This window comes from Varroa jacobsoni, unplaced genomic scaffold (genome assembly GCF_002532875.2).
Source record: "Varroa jacobsoni isolate VJ856 unplaced genomic scaffold, vjacob_1.0 scaffold_3, whole genome shotgun sequence".
In the NCBI taxonomy this organism is placed as follows: domain Eukaryota; kingdom Metazoa; phylum Arthropoda; class Arachnida; order Mesostigmata; family Varroidae; genus Varroa; species Varroa jacobsoni.
In genome coordinates this window covers 86017-106590 of record NW_019212905.1, presented here as the reverse complement: position 1 = coordinate 106590, position 20574 = coordinate 86017, and the positions used below count along the sequence as shown (strand labels likewise).

General features: G+C 38.4%; 1 protein-coding gene across 6 annotated transcripts in view; it reads left to right on the top strand.

Moving 5' to 3' along the window:
- The first annotated feature begins 4018 nt into the window (after positions 1–4018).
- The window catches only part of LOC111262153 (semaphorin-1A), a 28722-nt gene continuing 12166 nt past the window's right edge, over positions 4019–20574 (top strand). For 4 of the 6 annotated variants that reach the window (XR_015315966.1, XM_086973521.1, XM_086973553.1 and 1 more), the window contains exons 1-3: positions 4019–4693; positions 6294–6404; positions 15398–15826. Coding sequence is in view for 4 of the 6 variants with exons in the window: in XM_086973521.1 (XP_086829647.1) it covers positions 15697–15826 (130 nt within the window). In the remaining 2 variants the exon portion in view is untranslated. Of the gene's footprint in view, positions 4694–6293; positions 6405–15397; positions 15827–19930; positions 19974–20574 lie in introns of those variants that run through there. The other 2 variants (XM_086973355.1, XM_022839965.2) reach the window with 2 other exon arrangements.

The following is a 20574-nucleotide window of genomic DNA, read 5'->3' as shown; positions in this document are numbered from 1 at the left end:
GAATAACTCCTCGTTTATCGTACTTGTGATATAAAAGTCCAGTAAAATTGCACTATGTGCTAACGTAACATAACGCAAAATTAATATTTTGTTGAACCTTCATTAGTCTTGATCGCTTTGAGGACAGGATTGGGAAGCAGCCATAATATATTATTGACTTCATTTTTGCTGTCTCTTATGCTACTATATAACTCTCTCTCACTGGGTTTCGTTATTGTCTAGGTCAAAGGTTTTCGATAGCTATTAATTCAGGACGACGATTTAGGCTTCAAGAATAAAATTTGTAAAGTCTTTTCGGTGCGAATGAACCCAAAGTTACCTTCTTTCGATTGAACTTTCCGATAATTGCCTGTAAAACCTAGTAAACATATCGGCGTACATCAGAATTGTCCTTATACGAGGTGAAGAGTTTTTTTTGACGACACATTAGATTTTACTGTTACATTAAATATTAAAAATATCGTAAGGCTATCTTAAAAGTGCTGGGTACAGCATGACAAGCATGCTGCATTCTTTGTACACCCAAAGAATTCATGGAATATATCCGTCGTCCATGAAAAGTTTCCGGGAAGCAATTTAACTGGAGGAGAAAGACTCAGTGAAAAAAATCCAGTTGCATGAAAGATACTGGTGCATGCATGAAGGATGATTTTAACCCGTTGTATCGTTGACCTCCTAATGATACTTTTGAAGTGACATACAGCTTTTGTAAACATGCATTTATATATATGGAGCATCGCCAGTTTTCAAATTTTGACGCAGCCAGTAATTAGGTACATTTCATGGTGGATGCTGTTAGCCGAACTTTAGGATCAATTCGTTGTTTCGTTGCGGTTTTGAAGCTTGACGAGAAAGGGCAATCAAGGTATACCCTTAAATATGCGCAAAAACAGGTCTAATATGTCTATTTAAAAATTCGAAGGTTCTATTTAAAGCAGAAAAGTATTTGGCATAAAATGATATCAATATTCCGTTTGATTGGCCAGAAAGTCATAATCATTGTTTTCGGAGGTTGTTCGTAGAAAATTTCTCATTAATGACCTGAAACGGCAACGTTATAGAAGAAAAAAATTGCCACTTTTATTAATGTGGCTTTGTTTTCAACTTGAATTAATATTGAATAATCTAAGGAAGACCGCTATGAAAAAAGTCATCTTATTGTTTACTTGACTGCAGCCAACTTCTGGGAAGAAGTATACTGTGAATTACACTGGTGTTTATCTTAAACAAACCTTCGATTTTCTTCAATGTCCCTTGGGGCTTATTACTTAATCGATTGGATGGAAGCGAATTTGACAGCAAATTTTTACAATAATTTTATACATATTTCGTACCAAACTCCGAGTCAGAGCATGCTAGAATCCAAAACCTTCACGTACCACATGATTTGTGTAAACATGGCGTAGCTGCGCGTCAGTAGACGTGATGAGTCTTCAGTTTGAACCGTTGATGGGTGTTAAGTACAATCTTGAGGCACTGAACCGACACTATCGAAGCGTCGGAATTTTAATTTAGTAGCAAACATTGCTACTGATGTATTGTGAATTGATTTATTGTTGTTAACTAATTTATTCTCGTAAATATAGGTTAAATTATATTTCTCAGATTAGTAATCATTCCACTGTCATTCATAGCAACGCGAATCGGAGGCAAGAATCCCAAAAAAAAAGACAACCTGAGACTTCGAGAAGTCTGGCTGCGAATGAGAGGTCTCAGTTTAATGCTGTGGTAGTAAGCGAGACAAGGTTAAAATGAATTGATAACATTAACTGAATGTTTCGAGCTTACTGTCGAATAGTGCTGTCAATCACTGCTTCACACGGCTGGTTTCTAGCACGAAGAAAGTATGTCTACGCCTAGTCCTAAATGTAACTTTGTCCTTAAAAATAACATTTAATAGACTACAGAAGTGGCATCAGAAGAATAGCGTCAGAACTAACCGTCGTTTTTGTTAAATTTTGTTAGTGCACTTCACGTTGGGATGATGATTCGGAGTGCAAAAGCCAGCTGCAACTGTCGAATTATTAGTTCTAACTCCATATGATTAAAAGGGACACTTCGGAACTTCTCTGCGTGTCAGCAAGTATAGTCAATATCTCTATTAAAACTGGTTTTCTTTTAACCGAATTAAAAGACCCGAAAATTATTTTTCTGCTTAAACTAGCGTGCTTGGGCTGGGAAGTACCGAGGAATATTCTTGCTCTATATACAATGTGTTCAAGGTTTTCGAGGACTGGTGGACCAGAAAGGCGTTTGGAAACTGTCGACTTTTTTTTTTCATACTTACCACTTTTCGCAAGTTCCAGCCGACGAAACTTGAAACAAAGGAACCTCAACTGCTTATGCCAGTCGATTTTCCTGGAAGTGTTAAAGTAAGCGATAACTATCGATTGTTTAAAGTCATACGTTTCTGGAAGTAAAGAACCCGAAAAAGTCGGCCTTATTAAGTCCACATAGCTAAAGTTCACCATTGAAACACTTCAATACTTGGCATTAGGTTTAACATCTTCAGTATTATCATAAATTCTACCCTTCTGAGAAGCCCGCCGTTTTTAAAAACGATCGTGTATGCGGTTAAGGTTATTGCAACTGTTATAAAATGCCACGTAAAACAAAATATTTTTGCGGGAATTTAAGTGTTGTAATAACTGCAATTGCGCCAGTAAAATCAAAGCTTGTATTGTATTAAGCAATTATTTTTATAAAGATGGAGTACAATCCTGATAAGAAGTTCAGTTAGGCGAGCTTTGGGGAGCCTACCTCATTCACCCGCGATTCATAGCGAAATAAACTACTTCCAACATAACTCACACTGGTACAAACGGTATACAGAAGACAGTCAGTAGAAAATACCAGAACAAAGTCGATCGTGGTGGAATAAGAAAAGCCCTGACGATCAAAGGCATTTAATATTTTTCATTTGATGTGAACATTTAGATATGAAATAGTTTAACGTTCATTCTGGATTATGAGCAGATTCGGGTCTTAAATTCAGGCTTAAAGTAGGCTTCTCTTGAGCGAGTATACGATTAAGTGTAGTCTCTTAAAATTAATGGTTGTCCATGCAAGCAAATGAAGGGTTTTTGTGCAATAATACAAAGACTATTCAGAGAGTTACGTGCATCTGGATGGCAAGTGATGAATTCGTCTCACCGAGCGTTCGGTGAAAGGGAAGAAGTCGGCCGGTCACTACTGTTTGCAATGAGTACGAAATCGAGTTGAGAGGGTTCATTTAGGCTCATTGGTGCTTCAGTCGCCGAATTAGCCTATGAGACGTCAATGAGAATACCTGATTTTTGAGCCAATAGCTTAGGGGGTAAATGGCGGAAGTCTGAAGCTGTCAGAAATTAACTTAATGCAGGGCTGACTGTGCAAGCTTATTTTGTTTTACGAAGCTTTGCTCTAAGTTACGATACACCAGCGAGAGAGTTTTTTTTTGGAAGCTCACGTATTCACCTAATACAACACCCGTATAAAAAGCATTAAAACCTTACTATGCTGATCACAACAGAATCTACACTGTTTGTTGATAACTGCGTCTCTTAAACGGAGCACCAGCAACACCCTATTTTTGTTTATTGATTATTCAAAAAAGAATAGTTTATAGTTACAGGTATTCTATCTAATACATAAAAATCGACCAAACAGAGGGAGAATGCACCGTGAGGATACATATTCATATGGGGAATGTTGCTTAGCGCTTGGGCAAAAAAGAAAACCGAATGTAAAGTGAACGACTTATGAATTATTTTGTTTATTTAACTTAGGTGTATAAATACGAATAGACTAAAAACAACGATGAGCCTAAACCAACCGCTGTCGCTGTCGCCACTTCATGTTTTATCATATGGTCACGGATATCTCTTCATCTGAGTCTATCCATGTAATAAAGGTTACTCTCCCCTCGGTGGCCCGCCCTCTCGCTATGTATATTAACTCTCTCTCAGAGTGCCGCCAGGCGAGCAGCCACGCCGCGCGCAGCGCTGAGTGGCGCTGGACGATGATGTCCAGTAAAATGTGGCTGTTTCTCCAGCGATGAAGTCGCGCATGCCTAGATGACAGGTCTACGCCTGACTGTAGCTCAAATGTACTATTTTGCTTAGTAAATTATTGCGCCTATGTGTAAAAAGTAATCGCAGAAAACGTTATTAATTGACAGAAATAAGATACCAGCAAAAGAGCTAGGTTAAACGCGACAAGGAGGCCAATCTATTTATTGTACCTGTGTTCTTTCGGGGCACACGCTTTGAACTGCATTGAACTGATTTACACATAGGATGACAAGCTGCGGTAACATATAGAATAAGCCTGTTCATATCGCCTTTAAGCATCACATTGAGTTAAAGTGAATGATGATTTAGCACGTAAGAGGTGTTAGAAAACAAAAGGGCCAACAATCAATAGAGCGTGGCGGACATTTAAGGCGTTAATTGGTATTAGGAAACATCAGAATTCTCGCGACTGCGGATTTACGCGGAACGGTGCGTGTGAGTGTGTGAGGGCGCGCTGAAATGCGCTCTAATTATAGGAAAAAAAGTTCCGCATATATTTGCCTAACAATGCTCGTGGATATAAACGAATTTATGAAGAAATAAGCCTTCCGCATTTAGGGGGTGAATAGAGAAAAAGCGACGGCTGAACTGGAAGAATTATGTGTAATAATTATGGATAAAAGGCGTTCTGTAAATAGCAGGTAGGCAAATTGATATACAATTTGCGAACCAAATGGGTAAATCACTATCGTCTTGGCAATAGTATTAGCAGCTGCAAAGGAAACAAAGTACTGTTGATCTCGTTTAAGAAGGATCATTATTACATTCTATCTTTACTGATTCTTATCACTAATTTACCTACGTAGGGTTGTAATATGGTATCAGATTTTTCTCACATCATCGAAGGTGATGCACGAGAAGGCTATTTATATTCACTCCATGATCAATGTATATATTAGTCTTTAGCTTAAATGGAACCAGAATTCGCTTTCGCTCTGACCAAATAGACGTCCGTCTCGGTTTCTTTTTATTCGTTAGTTCCGCGCTTTCGTGTTTTACAAATGTAGCTTACCCTGCCGATTAGTGTGGAGGGTGGTCTCTACGGAGATTTTTTTTTATAAGCGATAAAATTCTTTATAATAAAAGCTAGAATTTGACGCGCAGGTTATTTGGAAAAATGCGTTCGGTTTATGAAGGCCCTCCTATGCTAAATTGCGAATACTTGCATCGTATCCAGAGATTAACTAGGGTATATATAGATAAATGTTGCCCACACATACCACAATAATACTAGGCAATAAATAGGCTATTCAGATTTTCATTATTCCGCCTCTCTTTAAAATAACTTTTATTTTTAATTGTGCCATAAATTCGATAAAAAAAATGTTGCTTTTTTCTTTTCTTTTTTTTTTATAGCACCGCTTTGTAATGAAAATAACCCATAATAGGTAATAATGCAAAAATGGAGCGGCCATTTAAAAAGTGTGTTCTGCTTTGGCGATCGTTGTACACGCAGTTTAACAATTGCGCTTCAAAGCAATAAAAGAAGCAGTGAGGGCAACAATAATACAAACAATATATTCATACAGCTGGAGCAAGCCATAGCTGCAAAGAAATTTTTTTCGCCTTTGTTATGTTATGACTCGGGGTTTAGCCGTTCTTTTTTAAGCTGTACTGCATCGCCTAGACGTACAGAGCTAACCGGTCCTCCCGTTTCATAAGCAGGATTCATAACAGTTTGTTCAGCTCTTAAATGTAGCTTATAAAATTAAAGTAGTCTTGTAGTTGTTTCGTTCATGTTACAGTTCAATGATTTCCGATACATTTGCAATTTATGTTGTTTTTTTTTTGTATAAAACTTTCTGTTACTTCATTAGTGGGCGCCTGTAAAGTGGTCTTGGTAATGATCATTTTATATGAGGAACCTTTGACTTGTTTTACTTTGTTTATTCGATCATACATGAGACACTTTAACAGCGGTAAGTAAAAGTCCGTTTGCCAGTGTCCACCATTCCAGCTGAATAATTATCTCAGACAATTTAACACGCTCATTCACTGGTATAGCGTTGTTTTCGGCTCGTTTCCTTCACAGTGATTGCCAGTAGATACAGACATCTTTTTCGGTCCTCACTTTTCACTTAGTATCATCATATTATGGTTACATTTAAGTTTTTACCTTCCTGATCCTACTTAAGATTTGACGTCGCACTTAAACGTAATTGCAGATTTAATTTTCCCGGCTGATTTTCTCCAACAATATAACACAGCTATTATGTCGTGGTTATCGGTTGCTGCCCTTAGGAGAGGATCGGCCGAGATATAAACGGATGGGCACATCGTTCAGGAGAGCGAATTCAGTGCCTTTTCTTCTGCTGCTACAAATACTACCACCGTCGCTTGTTCTGCATAAAGGTTTGTTAAAAACGCCGTCTGGAGGCTATTGGTAGTTACTCAACTATTTTCATCTCTCAATCTATTTGCTGTTACTGTTCTGGTTATATCTGAAGTAAAAGAGAGAGAAAAATAACGTTAACCAAAACTACAATTTTTTTCCTTTGCAGAACGGGAAAAATATATGGTTAACAAAACTTTGATCGGTTTAAGAGGCTAAGGGTGCAAGATGTTCAAACTATCAGGCTTTACAAACGAATTTGACTAACTTTGAGGTTAGATAAGTTTCGAAGCAGGCGTTTCCAACAGACGGAATTTGGCTCGTAAATACTTCGGGTTCTCATACCTGAGAGTGACGACTTGTTGAGTTTACTCTAAGAGAAACGAATTCAGAAGGAAAAACATCATTTCGTCTTGAGTATCTACGCTCAGAGGTCAAGCATTTGAAAAGCATTTGCTTTTCTTATACAAGTTTGGTAAGCACATTAAAAGGAAATAATTTAGACGAAGGCACAGTACGTAATCGCCGCGAACGTTTCAAGAACAGCGATTGGGGTATTGAAGACCAGCAGAAAGGTGGTCAAATGGCAGGTTAGTCGGAGATGCAAGTGGTATATTCCACATGCGATTTGCGGAAATCAGTGAAAAAAAAAAAAACGCTTGAAACATACGGTCTTCATACACCGTTTTTTTCTCTTATATTTTATGTTTTAATCTCTATCGTATGCCGGAGACCAATCAGATGAGAGAGTAACGTCACCCTAAAGAAAAATCGAGTCCGGTAGTAGTATTCAGCATTTTTGCGACGTGTGGTGCAAGTAATTCGTGCAATAAACCTTAAGGGCACCCGCTACTATAAGAAATTTACCGAAGACGGTTAATGTAACCTACTATCTTGAGTTGCTTAAAAAGTTTATGAACAACTAATATGGCAGCCGAGAGCATGCTATCTGGTTTTCTGGTGATCGCGCCAGGTCGCAGCGCCATGCCTTCATTACTTTCTTGATTGAGCAAACGAATATCCAACGTTGACTTCAACCTGCTTCTTTTCTCCACTTAACTCCGTGTGATTTCAGAGCTTTCCATATCCTAAGAAGGGCAACTGCTGGTTTAGTATATTTCGCTACCGATTTACTTCGAAAAGCCATAGATAGAAAATTTATTCATGGGAACGCGTATGGTAGGTATATAGCACTCCAGAAAATGATAAAGCGCTCGAATAAGTGTGTAAAAAATAAAAAGACCTTTAGCACTTAGTAGAAGATCATCATTTTAGTTCAATTAATTCAACGTTACTTAAATTCAAAGTCTGCCGGATAACAGTCCATTATTATATAACCGATTCGGACGGCATGCCAATGGTTGGATTTTTTTTTTTAAATAGTTAGATAGGTTGTTTGAAACCGTTATTTTATATTGTGAGAGAAGCTTTTTAACTATCGATTAGCATTTTAAGGATTCGGTTACGAGAAATGCGCATGAAGTATTGGGCCCACAAAAATGAGTCTTGCGCTTGATCACTAATTGGGAACTCTATCTATTTCTTTTTGAAATTTCCATGTCATCAAGTTTTTTAATTTATAAAAAGAAGATGGGCCTACAGATATTGAAAATATAGACTAGTAATATGGAAAGTGATTTGAAGAACAAAAAATTACATTGTGTGAAAAATTGTTCAAGACTTGATGATGCAATAAGTGGAAAAAGTAGCATTTCAAACGTCGCATAGCACATGTTCTGGGACATATTAGGTAATCAAAGAGATTCAGTCTTGAAATTGGCCTGGAACATTTTCCTCCAAGCAACTGCCACGCGTAGGGTGGTCCTTTCAGATTATAACCTATTGGCGTAAAAACACAAACGTCGTGCTGCAAGAGAAAAACCCGTAAAGCGTTCGTATCACCAAACAATGCGCAAGCTGTCTGATGAATGTAAGGGGCGTAGTGAAAACTAAGTAGACCACGAACTTCGCCCCATATCCCTTTTGCTCTTGATCGATTTACCTGATCGAAGTCATTCACTTAAGCTTACCAAAGTTGTAAGTTGAATACACATAAACAGTTCTCCCATTGCAGTTGCGTTATCTCACCTAACCCGCTACTTTTTTACAGTTATTTCATCATCTTGTTCTAGTCTATTAACCAGGGGACTGAACCAAATTTACATTTGTATTGTTCGTAAAATGTTGGCCCTTAATACATTGTTTCAATTTGAATACGGGATGATTGAGCCCATTTCTCGGACGCATGCGAAAGCGTCGGCTGTGGGCCGATCTGTGAGAAACGTAAATGAATGGAATGGGCGGCTTTTAATAAACGTAGTGGTTGACAAAGGTAGCTAATCGACTGATTGATTAACTAGACATTGTTTACATTTTTTCTTTTGTTTAATGAGCAGTTACATGAATACTAAATGAATGTTCCATAGAGAGTAGACCGATCGTCGAAGACTGTTATCGTATGGGCCAACAACTAAGGCGTGTATACTGTAATCGTGGCCGAGCTATCAGCTATTTATTATTTGCATCCATAACCGTAACCTTCGGCCACTGTTACCAATCGTGATATATCCACGCGACATTCGCGTGTTCTCCGTGTCTCCGTGAGGCCGCACTTACCGCAGTGTTTAATGGTATAGCGTTCTACAAGACCTCCCAGCTGGCCTCCTAGCTGTGGCTGCATGCCGTCCTCCAATGGTTCTGGCGCCCTCACACTATCGTCCGGTATAATAATATATACTGGAAGCCCTCCCTTCAAAGTGCCTCTACAGTTCGAATCTAACAGTTTCGCATGGTATATCGTCGCTGGTTCTCCGTGCGGCACACGTCTGGTCTCCCTTGCTGGTCGCGTCGATACTAGTCCTTCGTGGCCGGGCCCTCATTTTTGCTCCTTGCTTGAGCGCTGACAACGATGTGGACCACGCCGCTACCGATGTTGGCTACCTCAGGGCCTGCGCCCTGCGCTGGCTTGACCGGTGGCTGATCTGTTCCTTGCACTGACAAGCCTCCAAACCTTGTGGCTTGGTCGCTTCCACAGATTTGGTTGGGCATGGGCTTTGTTGCGGTACCAATTTCTAAAGAGTTAGGCTGTTAGTGTGGTATTGACAACATATCGATTATTGGCGGCTCGAGCTTTTATACTCCAATTATGTTCGAGCTAATAGCGGCTTCTTATATTCTTACCCATAGAACTATATAAATTTTGATGTTTACATGATTGATATGGATCGTTTGCAGTACTAATTCGGTACCCAAACGTCACCGAAGCTTAGAAGAGTTTTACTTCCCATTTAGTTAAATATGTAGTACATATATTTAACTAAACAAAGACATGATAAATACGACGATTCTATATGCTCTAGTTCATATATCGATTCTACTTCTGGGACGTCACCACAGCTTAAATTTTTTTAAATCTATTTTTAATTTTTTTAATGAATATTTAAACGTAATACTCATATATTTGGTGTGTTCCTCTTGGTATACTTATTTCTCTTCTGAGAAGCCATCAAACTTTTTTCAATTTTGTCAAGCTTTTTATAATTTTTCCTTTTATGATAAAAATTTCCTTTAGTGTTTGAAATTTTGCTCTGAAAATGATTTAGAGGTTTTTTCTTACGAAAATCAACATAGAATGGCTAAAAATTCGCTCTCAAAGGTTGTTATTAAACTGAACAGATACTGTCATTAGGGTTTTCGGCGTTTTTACTCAGAAATACGAATCTTAGGTAAAAAAAAAAAAAAAAAATATATATATATATATATATATATGTATATTGCATTTTTATTCACTCCGTCGAACTTGACCGATTTGGTTAAACGCCTTCCACATAAAACACTATGTTAAGTTTTTACCTCTTAAACGGCATTTCAACTCTAAAACCGAAATATAGAGATTAATAAATTTACATTGCATTTCGATTTAGCTCATCGAAAGTTCTCGATTGGCACTATGAACGATACTTTTTGCATCGATTTTCATTAAAAAAATATTCGTTTTAATATCATATTCGAAAAAAAAAAACTACCACATCGAGTTCTTGGCCTTTTCCATGCATAAATATCAATTGTAGCTACCGTAAATTGGGCTGTATTTTTACTCTACTCGTCGAGTTTTATCAGCTGGTATGCAGAGTCGGCGTTAGCAAGTATTTTACATAGCAAGAAAAATATGTATAATGTATTCAATATTTTGATATTTCTCCCAGAAAATCTTCTATAAAATATTAAAATAAAAATTGTTTCACAAAAATTGTTGTCTATACTAGCCACTTCGTTCGTAATCGTAACCGTTCGTAATTCCAAACAGATTTTAACCCTATGGTTACATAAGAAAAACAAATGTAATATTCGTTTTTCAAAAAAAGTTATAGGAACTTGTATTGCGTTTTAACTCAGCTCGTCAAGAACATTGAATTAAGTTTTCTATCTTCAAACGGTATTTTCTATTTGGAAACTGACATTTTGGCATGGGGCTAGGTATCGCATTTCGTACTAAAATATTATCTGCCCCAAGCACTACAATTTTGTAAACATGCAAGGGTCATTTCTAAAAAAAACTAGCAATTTAGCATTACACCCCTTACAGGAAAAAGAAACTCCTCCCCGGAAGAGAATGTACACATTCGCAAAAAGTAAACTAACATGATTCACATTTTACATCTTATAACCGTCTAGTCAAAAATTACCCATTTAGCACTAAATTGCCTATTGCCCGTTGCTGCCAAGCCAATGGAATCTAGCACACGCGGACAGAGGTTAAGGCAAAATCTCGCTGTTGCAACCGTTAATGGGTTTGCCTCACGCACGTAAAATAGATGGTAGTCCTCACTTGGACTAAGGGTCGGTGTATGTAGGTTATAACATATGATTAGCGCACCTACTAAAAATGACAACAACAATGATCAACTAAACGTAGAAATGAAGAGAGAAACAGGAAGTACTCTACATAGTACTTATATCACGAAATTCATCACTAGTGAATGAGTATTACCGCTGCATTCACTTTGATCATTATCGAGTGCAGCTGATGGCGTTGCAGTAGAGTCGACGAGAAAATGTAAGATCAGAAAAGGCAATCCGAGAGGAAAACAAGGGAAGACAATTAAAGGTAGACGAAGTGCTGGAGGTTAGAGAGACTTGATTAATCATGAGAAACCATTTATCGATTGTTTGGCCTTGACAAGTGAGTGAAAAGGGAGCATAATGGAAGAAGTAAACAGATGGCTCAAGGATTATATCTACATGGACATGAAACAAACACAAGTTTATAGCGACGTATATAGCGCGTACAGCACGGCCTCTGCTAGATTCTTCATAGACCCGTCAAAGAGAACACCCGTAGCATAATGGCGACAAAATAAGATGATAACCCGAACAGGTGTGAGTTGTCGCACATGGTCAACGGTTGCCACTCCAGCAGCGCACTACTTTTCCATTAATTGGTAATGATGCACTGACATTTCTACCAAGACAAAACAGAGTGGTAAACCACCTATCTACGCCACTGTCTACCAGAGTCCACTGAATCTAAAGTGTTCGTTAACAACTGCTTTTTTTCCAGATATGTGGTATTTGTGTAGAGCATAAAAAGCAGGGAAGACCATGTCTGCAAAGAGACACTGAAATCACTTGTGCGCTGCTCAGTCATCCTATCTGGGTTTCCTAATCATGAGTGATACAGAAAGAATTTTTCGGGTTTGTGTGAAACAATGCAAGTATGTAAATTAAGGATAATTTTATTCATACTTCAGTGGGCCGAGAGAGATTTTTGCGTAATCCAGTAGCTGTCCTCTCCTTCGGGTATGTACCCTGTTTCCACCTATTGAGTCCAATGAAGTCCAATCTTCCAAATTTACTAAGCGTGCTACATTTTTTTTTTTCGTCTAAAGAAACGTCGTCACGGGGCCATTCTAGCCTATATCGGCCGGATCTACACTACATAAATATTTACCAATCCCGTTTCACAGAAAACAAACGGCCGAGTGTCTCCTTTCCTCCCAGTAGAGTCCGACATAAATTACTCGCCATTGACAATTGAATGTTTGGCTGGTGACGCGCCATTTTCGGCCGTATATCTTTTTCGACATGGCTGTTCATATGGTTCTTCGTCGAAGCTTTAGTCGTATAAGCTTTGTTCTTTGCCAAGCTCAATGACGCTTATCCAAGACTTGTCCAATATATATTAGCGTCGTTTAAATCGGAAACACTAGCCTGCATTGATAGGGTGGCTCTTTGTGGCCTACGGCGCGATGCATTTATATATCCTGTCCGTGAAATTCACTTATATATTATTTCAGTAGTGTAATTGAATTTCGAACTTATTTTGTCTGCTGCAAATGTGATAAACTTGTAGGTTCCATTGCCTCGTTCCCATTAGTCAATACTCTGCTATTGTCACCCTGTTTCAGTATTCCACTTGCTTCATACGACGAATCAGTTATCTCAAGCTTGAACCTCTCGAGAAAACGGTTGGGATTTTCGACAGGCCTTCATTTTTGAGACTGCTTGTTTGTTACGTCTTAAGCTTAGCTTAAGCCGTAACAACCGTAACCGTTTTCTCGAGAGACGCCAAACTACGATCACTTTTATTTGACAATAGAAGGCCTTTAGCCTCGAAAGCGATAACTATTATCGAGGCATTAATTCATTTAATCAATTAAGCTTTGTGAATAAAGAATGTTAATTATTGAATTCAGATTAAATAAAATAAATCAATTACATAGAAACTGATCATAAAGTTTACGATCGAAAACAACATGTTGATGAAATAAATCGATAATTTTCGGTAATCCATTTTTGCGCGCTTTATCTAGTCGTTCATAAATCAGTAGCCACGCGCTTTTCCCTCAAGCAGATTCACTCCATCCCGTCTTACTGGAACACATGTGTCAATTTAAATCTTCCATTGGAACATATCAAATTTACATATAAATAAGATAAATTATTAAAGAAAGCTAACACATACGTAAGATTTTCTTATGGGAAATATAGGATCATTTTGCCTTGAACTACTAAGCCAGATCTAAGGAAAACGGATTTTCTGATCTCAAAATAAGCCGCGCGAATATGGGCAGTTCGCATTGAGAAGTTCAGGTACAATCTTGCAGGTCTCCGGTAAGCGGCATTTATGTCACTCGTGTCTGAGAAAACCATCAAAAGAAAATCGGCTCCGCCACGTTTACATTAAAGCCTATGCGGAACATTTTTTTCTTTTGTCCTGCATCAATTTTTCCCAGATTAGGTATATTCACCATAACGCTTGTTAATTCCGTTTACAAAAAAAAAACTGTTACTTACCTATATATATATATATAGAAGCTTAGTTGCTTTAGATAATATTATACAATATAATTAATAATTAGCCTCTATCTTTGTTTATTATAAGTTAATTTTTCCATTGAGCTACTACTGAAAGCCGCTGATAAGCAAAATTGCATTTATTCGTTGATAATAGTTCAAGATTTAGATAGACCGGTTTCCTTTCTGATGAAATTGGACCTCAGCTGCCTTAGATGATAAGCACTATTCGGATAACAATAAAGTGTACTATTTATATTAAGTTCTATACGGAACGGATCACGAGTTTGTTTGGTGTAAGGGAACTCCTGCTTTCTAATCGGTTTCACAGAAGTAAACATTTTCTAGTACAGCTACTCAGACAACTTTCAGCGGCGTTTTTTCAGTTGCTAGTGTTACCGTTCGATGCTGCAGTTTGATTTGCGCCAAGTATCGGGCGTTGACTGCCCCACCTCAATACTTTTGGGTGACCGATAAATAACGTCATCACTTACGTCGGCCATAAAGTACTACAAAAAATTCAATTGAGCAGCATCGCTCGTACTGAAGCTGAGCGAGAAGTTTATCATTAAAGATGGAGACGAACCAAAATGTTGATCAATGAATCACTTGATTCTGACGATGACGATGATACCTATAGCTGATCTTGGGCGACTGAGTGACCCTATGGTACGCGGCGTTGTTTCTGTCTCGAAATTACAAACTGATTGGGGAAATGACGAGTGATCACAGATCGCTCGTCCGATCATCCATCATCTGTGGTGACGCCGACACACGTAGTGGCTCCTTAATGGAACATCAGCAACAGAAAGCGAAGGGGAGGCGGATGCATTTTCGAGTGTCTCCATATATATATATATATATATATATATATATACAGAGCAAAACTACAATGTAGAAACAATTATATTAACGGTGTTAATGCACATAGACACAATTTTAAATCCGCATTCATCTGCCAAAATTACCGCGTCGGCATTCAGGCTGGATTTGATCGGTTGCACTCATTGCGTTCAACACTGGAGGAGCTCAAATACACATAATGTAAATAAATAGGCCCAGTACAAATAAACTAGTACATAGCTATCGACGACAAATACAAGAAAAAACTTTGCATGCTTGTTTTTTGACCTCTGAAGAAGTACGAAGGAAAAGTGTAGGGGCAATACGAAAACCTGTGATATAATACTACACAGTTAGTTAGAGTAACACCCATAAAAATGTGTAAGACGTCAGTTCAATGATAACATACAGTAAACACATATGCCCTGTGACGCATTTCCATAGCAGCATCAATCATGCCCACTGCGTTTCAAATATAGCATGCATTTACGATGCCCACGCTTTTCTGGCTTTACGCAAGGACTTTTATTATATTGTTACGTATTTTTTTTTAATAAATCGGTGTAATTATAAGTACATTTCCTAGACTTACAGTTTAACGGGCCTCGAAGAACTTTGTGAACTTTAAACATTAATCTGGTGAGGTCGAGCTAAACAATCAGGCTTAGTTTCATCTGCACCTCTGATTTACAGATTCGTCCAGCTTCCAAAACAAGCATCCTCTCTTGTTCTTCTAGGAAAACATCGGATCCTTTGTTTCTATGTTATCATAAGTCAACTTGATTTACTTGTTGAATAATCGCTAACTGAATAATACGAGGTATATATACAGTTAATTGTTTAACAATGGGCTATTTTATTTCGAACATTTCAGAAAAAATAAGACTGTCTGCTGCCATCGTCATCATTATTGTCAACTATTAAAGGAAGCTATGATGACACTCTACGAAGATACAGCATCTCTCGCTCCTTTGTTGGACGTTCGACAGCAACCGACACTTAAACAACGTAAAAAGCATCGAACCTCATGCAAAGCCCAGTACGATGTTTGATGAAGAGAACCGTGTTTTACTCGAGTCCCCGATGCATGCTAATCTGTTAACGATATAGAAAATACTGGGCACAAAGCACTGTTCGTGAAAACCTCCCACCCAGGATTTCGTCGGAAGAATAATGAAGATTTTATTGACGATAGCCTTACCAGCGCTTATTGTCATGTTGACAACATTTGCAAATCCCGGAGAGTCGGGCTTGCCTTCATGGCAAGAATCACCTCCCCCGCACATGAGAATCAATACATTACGTAAGTAGATATTTTCTGTTAGTCAAATAAGTAGGGCCTTTCAGCAATCACAATTTTGCAAATCCAACATTACTTTATGTTCTAAAATATTAAGGCCAATAGCTGAATTGAGCTTATTTATTTAACCGATTGAATGTTTGAGTTCGGCTCGATAACAGCGTTCAATTAACAACTAATATAATTTAGATCACTGAGCGTCGTGGTCCAGTATTGTAGTTTACAATGTTTATGCGCAATTTTTTTTTTTATAATTTCACTGCCAATCAATCTCTATATTGCCACGTTAAAGGGTTCAGTTATTTAATGTAACTATATCATATGCTGTAGGTACTTGAGAAACATGTTGAAACTTGGGATCTGACCTGACAAGGCGGGCATCAATAAAGCACGCTATTATATAGAAGGGAACGAGTCCAGGTATCAAGCACATGAGCTCTATGAGAAAGCCTACTTTAGGATGTAAGGAACTTTACACAAAACTAACGCCTTTCCACACCTTTCAAGACTGATTTTAGAAGAGGAATGACAAACTCAGCTGATAGCCCGAGGGAGTATGTTGCTTCGTTCGGGAGACGTGTAAATGCAAATTAGAAAATACCATCATTTAGAGCTGTATTTAGCTACACGCAATACGATGTTGGGATATGTTTTGTGACCATTTGACGGGAAATTTTAACTCCTTATCTCCACTACTCTAAGGGGCTTTTTGGTGACAATTGTCGTTTCAAATCAGCCTTCTGGAAGCTTTCTTCTAAATCATCTTTGACGTTAGAAGTTCCATAAATTTAGCACAGATGTGGCTGCAGTAGTCGCATGCGGTCAGTTTAAAATTAGCGGTGTTCAACAGTGATGAGTAAATCTTTTTGAAAAAAAGCTTCCATCGAAAGATATTTGTTTATTAAGTTATGAAGCCATACATTATTAGCTTCTATATTAACTCAGGGTGGCTATGTAAAACAAATGAATGAACTGAACATTAGTAACGTTTTCGCTTGCTGTCGATCTTCAGTAAGTATCACTGTTCAGAACTTCATACTCTGGAAAAACAATTGCGACCAATGCTGACGTGACAGGCATCCTAATAGAGATACATCATGACAGATGCTGCGCCTTCGCATCATACGACTATGCTAAAATTACACATATATGGAAACAGTATTCAACACTGAAGAAGTTCTTGTTTGCTTTTTATACTTAGTTCTAGCATAACCATTACTGATTCAGCTGCAGGAAAACATGAAGCACTCTATCTGTACAATCAAGTACAGTTGCCCTACGACATAGCAGTAGGAGCTACGCTTAGGAAGCAAGTAATACATAATTCCGATACGACGTATATTCACTGCAAAGAAGATAAGAGAAAATTATTCCCTCATCGAGATTGTCTAACATCAGTGAGAGCAGCATTCTTCTACAGAACTACAGATCATTATAAAAACGTTGTTTAATTTATACCATGTGATTATACAGAAGCAATGGTGGGCGGGAGGGCAAAAGTGGTCTTATAACTTTATGCACTTACGGCATAACGCTGGCTAATGTTGTACTTGAAGCAAGTTCTAGAGATAAGCGAGCTAACAGTTATTCGGACGCAAAGACGTGCAGATCACGGTTTATGCACCCGTGATTATCTGAGACGATGGCAGACAATAGGTTCTTCGGACAAATGGGACAGAAAATGGGAAACACTCTTGGTCCTACTCTCGCGATCCAGCTTAGATAAACATCACTAAAAAGTTTACTGCTTAGCAGCACTCTCACTACAGACATTTCGTGAATCACTGTGGACCTATTTTATTAAGGTTGCCTTTGTTGGAATTACAGCCTAGTCCTTCGAGTTGTTTGCTTGCTTCGCCAGTTCAGGGTAAACGTGAGAACACTCTGAGCGAGTTGAGAGAAACTTAAGTCCTAGAAGAAAGAAAACAGCGCCAACAACAGCAATGTCAAAACACTTTTACGTCCTGCGCTGCTAATATATGGACCATGCGCCATAAGCAAACTGGTGCCCACATGTACGGACAGTAAATGATCTTGTAGACTCGATATGTTGGTGGCAATTTCTGGGAGTTGTCAAGTGGAACCTGATGCTTAAAAAACAGAACTGCAAGTTATAAATTTTTCGAACGAAAAAAGAATGATGAATTATTTAGTGCGCGCTTGTCAATAGCGCCATGTGCAGCGACCGCGACGGAAGCCCACATCTAGAACCAAATAACTAATGGGTTACCATAGATGTTTACGTTGCGCTTGGTTACAAAGGAAAATTATGGACCCTATAAACTCTATGTTGGTTTATCCGTGCCTTTGTTCTTATACTATCCAGAAAGACATAGGAAGAGAAATAAGGAAAGTGATATCTCGAATTCTGAATCCGAAAAAAGTGCAAATCTTTGGAGATAGACTCTTGACATTGAAATAACTGAACGAAGCATACAAGCAGGCACCCTTCAAAACAGATTGCCTCTTCGGCCAGTGGAAATGATTATCCTCAAAACGCAAAACTATTTATTGAACCAACATGCTATTAGCTGTGTGACTTGCCCTTCAACAAAATGAACAGTCCCCATCATTCTAATTCTTGATTTTTGAATAGAAGTAAACCAAGTTCATCTGCGTTACTGCGGATCTTTGTTTATACAGCTACCTAACACCGTTCCAAAGGACTGAACCTCGGTCTGCTCGTGGACTGGTTTCCCTGTATATAAGGTAAGCTGTGCTCAATAGGAGAGAACGAGCAAGTATGCATTCATCAAGACAATGACAAGTTAGTTTGTGGGCACCGGCGCACTTGAACTGGCAATTTTTTGGTTCTTGAAATTTAACTTCCCTTTCACTTTCGCATATGCGTCTATCCATCGAATGCTCTTCCGATTGCGCCTTTCGAATTTCAAGCTCAAGTTTTGCCCGTATCCTGCTGCCCAAGCAAGCGGATTTCTGGTAGATGTTCCTGGCGTTGCCTTTTTCTGAATCAAGAACTTATCAAGAATGCACTTTCTTCCTCCTTACTCTCTACTTCCTGACCGGTGCGTGAACCGGTCTCAAAAGCGATTCTAGCCAGAGTTGCACATACTCACGTACCCTTCGAAATATTCTCCTCCCCATCATGACGACGAGGATGATAATGGTGATGATGGTGGCGACGTTCCTTTGGCTATTATTTTTATCTCTCTGGCTGCTGCTTCTAAAGCGTTAGTTGCAGTTTCACGCTCCCTTTTTAGCAGCGTATATGCAACAAGCATCGACTACGTGGAACAGCGTTTGAGCACCCAACGACATACAGATAACTCGTTTCTATTATCGTATTATTATATCTAATTATAAAGGCGAGCTTTTCAATATAGTAAAGCATGTTCGTAACGGGTGCGCGGATAGCCATGGCAGTGGCGCGCGTTTGCAGTAACAAACATGGAAGTTTGCTTACATTTTTTGGTTTGCAATCAATAACAAACCGAAACAACTCTGGTATTACAGACAACAACAAGAAACTCAAAGGACGACAAGTTCTTGCTTTCCGATCGAAGCACGTTCGTTGTTGTTATTAAACCTCTATCATGAAAATTCGGCGTAATACCGAATAAAAACGGCCTGTACAAGTGCAGACAGATATTACATGACAATGATATTACAAACAATGAACGAAAAATAAAGAAATTATCTTCACCCACCTACTCCTAATCAAATACTTTCTGTGTTTCGTTTGACAAAAGCTACGGCTGTCACGTATCTGTACCATTAAAACAATGAAATACCCTACACATTCAACAGTCAGTAATTAATATAACTAATTTTCGAGCTTTATGCAACCTAAAATTAGCTTTGCTAGACTTTCAATTCAGATGGCAGCAAAGGTCACGTTTACAATATGACCTTTCGGTGTCTAGCGTTGAACGACAGGTTACAGGCCTGCTGGAAGAAATGCACTTTTTCCTATGGAGAAGGTAAACGTCCTTCAGATCGTACGAATCAAAAAGCCCAGGTGCCGCTTAAGCCATAAAAATAACGATGACAACGAGCACAGTTGGATTGGCTGTTCATCAGATCACTTGAATATTCGATTCTCTTTTTTATTTTAGTAATGATCGCTAGCCAAACAATGATTGTCGAACTTTGCTACGAGCGCAAGGAAAATTATAGACAGTTACCACAGGTAATAATCCTTGCAGTTGTCCTTTTTGTGTCATAATTCCTTATTTCAAGCAGATAGTCACTCGACAAGAACCAACATCCATTCTAATATAGTGCTTGTTGAATAAATAACAATTTTCAAACGTTAATAAATATGCAAAACGATAGCAGATGTCCTTAAACGTGCTCTAATCTGCTATCGTATGTAATCGTAATAGAAAACGTGGTTGAGGGGAGGAAAGTAGGCGATCCAAATATTTACTTATTTTATCATCATTCCATGGAATAGCTCATCCACTAGATTGTTGTGTTTACATGAAGCTCCCACCAACGATTCTAGTGTCAGTCAGTATCGTGCTTTACCGGCTGGCTTCCTTACATACAAATGGGATGTTTCTATATGTACGAATGAATTGTTTTTATTTTCAACCAGTGATCGCAGTAGCTCAGCTTCCCGTCTATACATCCAAGTCATTTGTCTGAGGAAATTGGGCTAATGTCGGGTTAAATTTATAGCAAAGTTGTAACTATTATCGCGGGTATTTCCACTCTGTATTGTGAGTCATAGGTAGGCAGTCATCTAATGTCAAGAGAAAACACTTATTGCAAAAATAGATAACTGT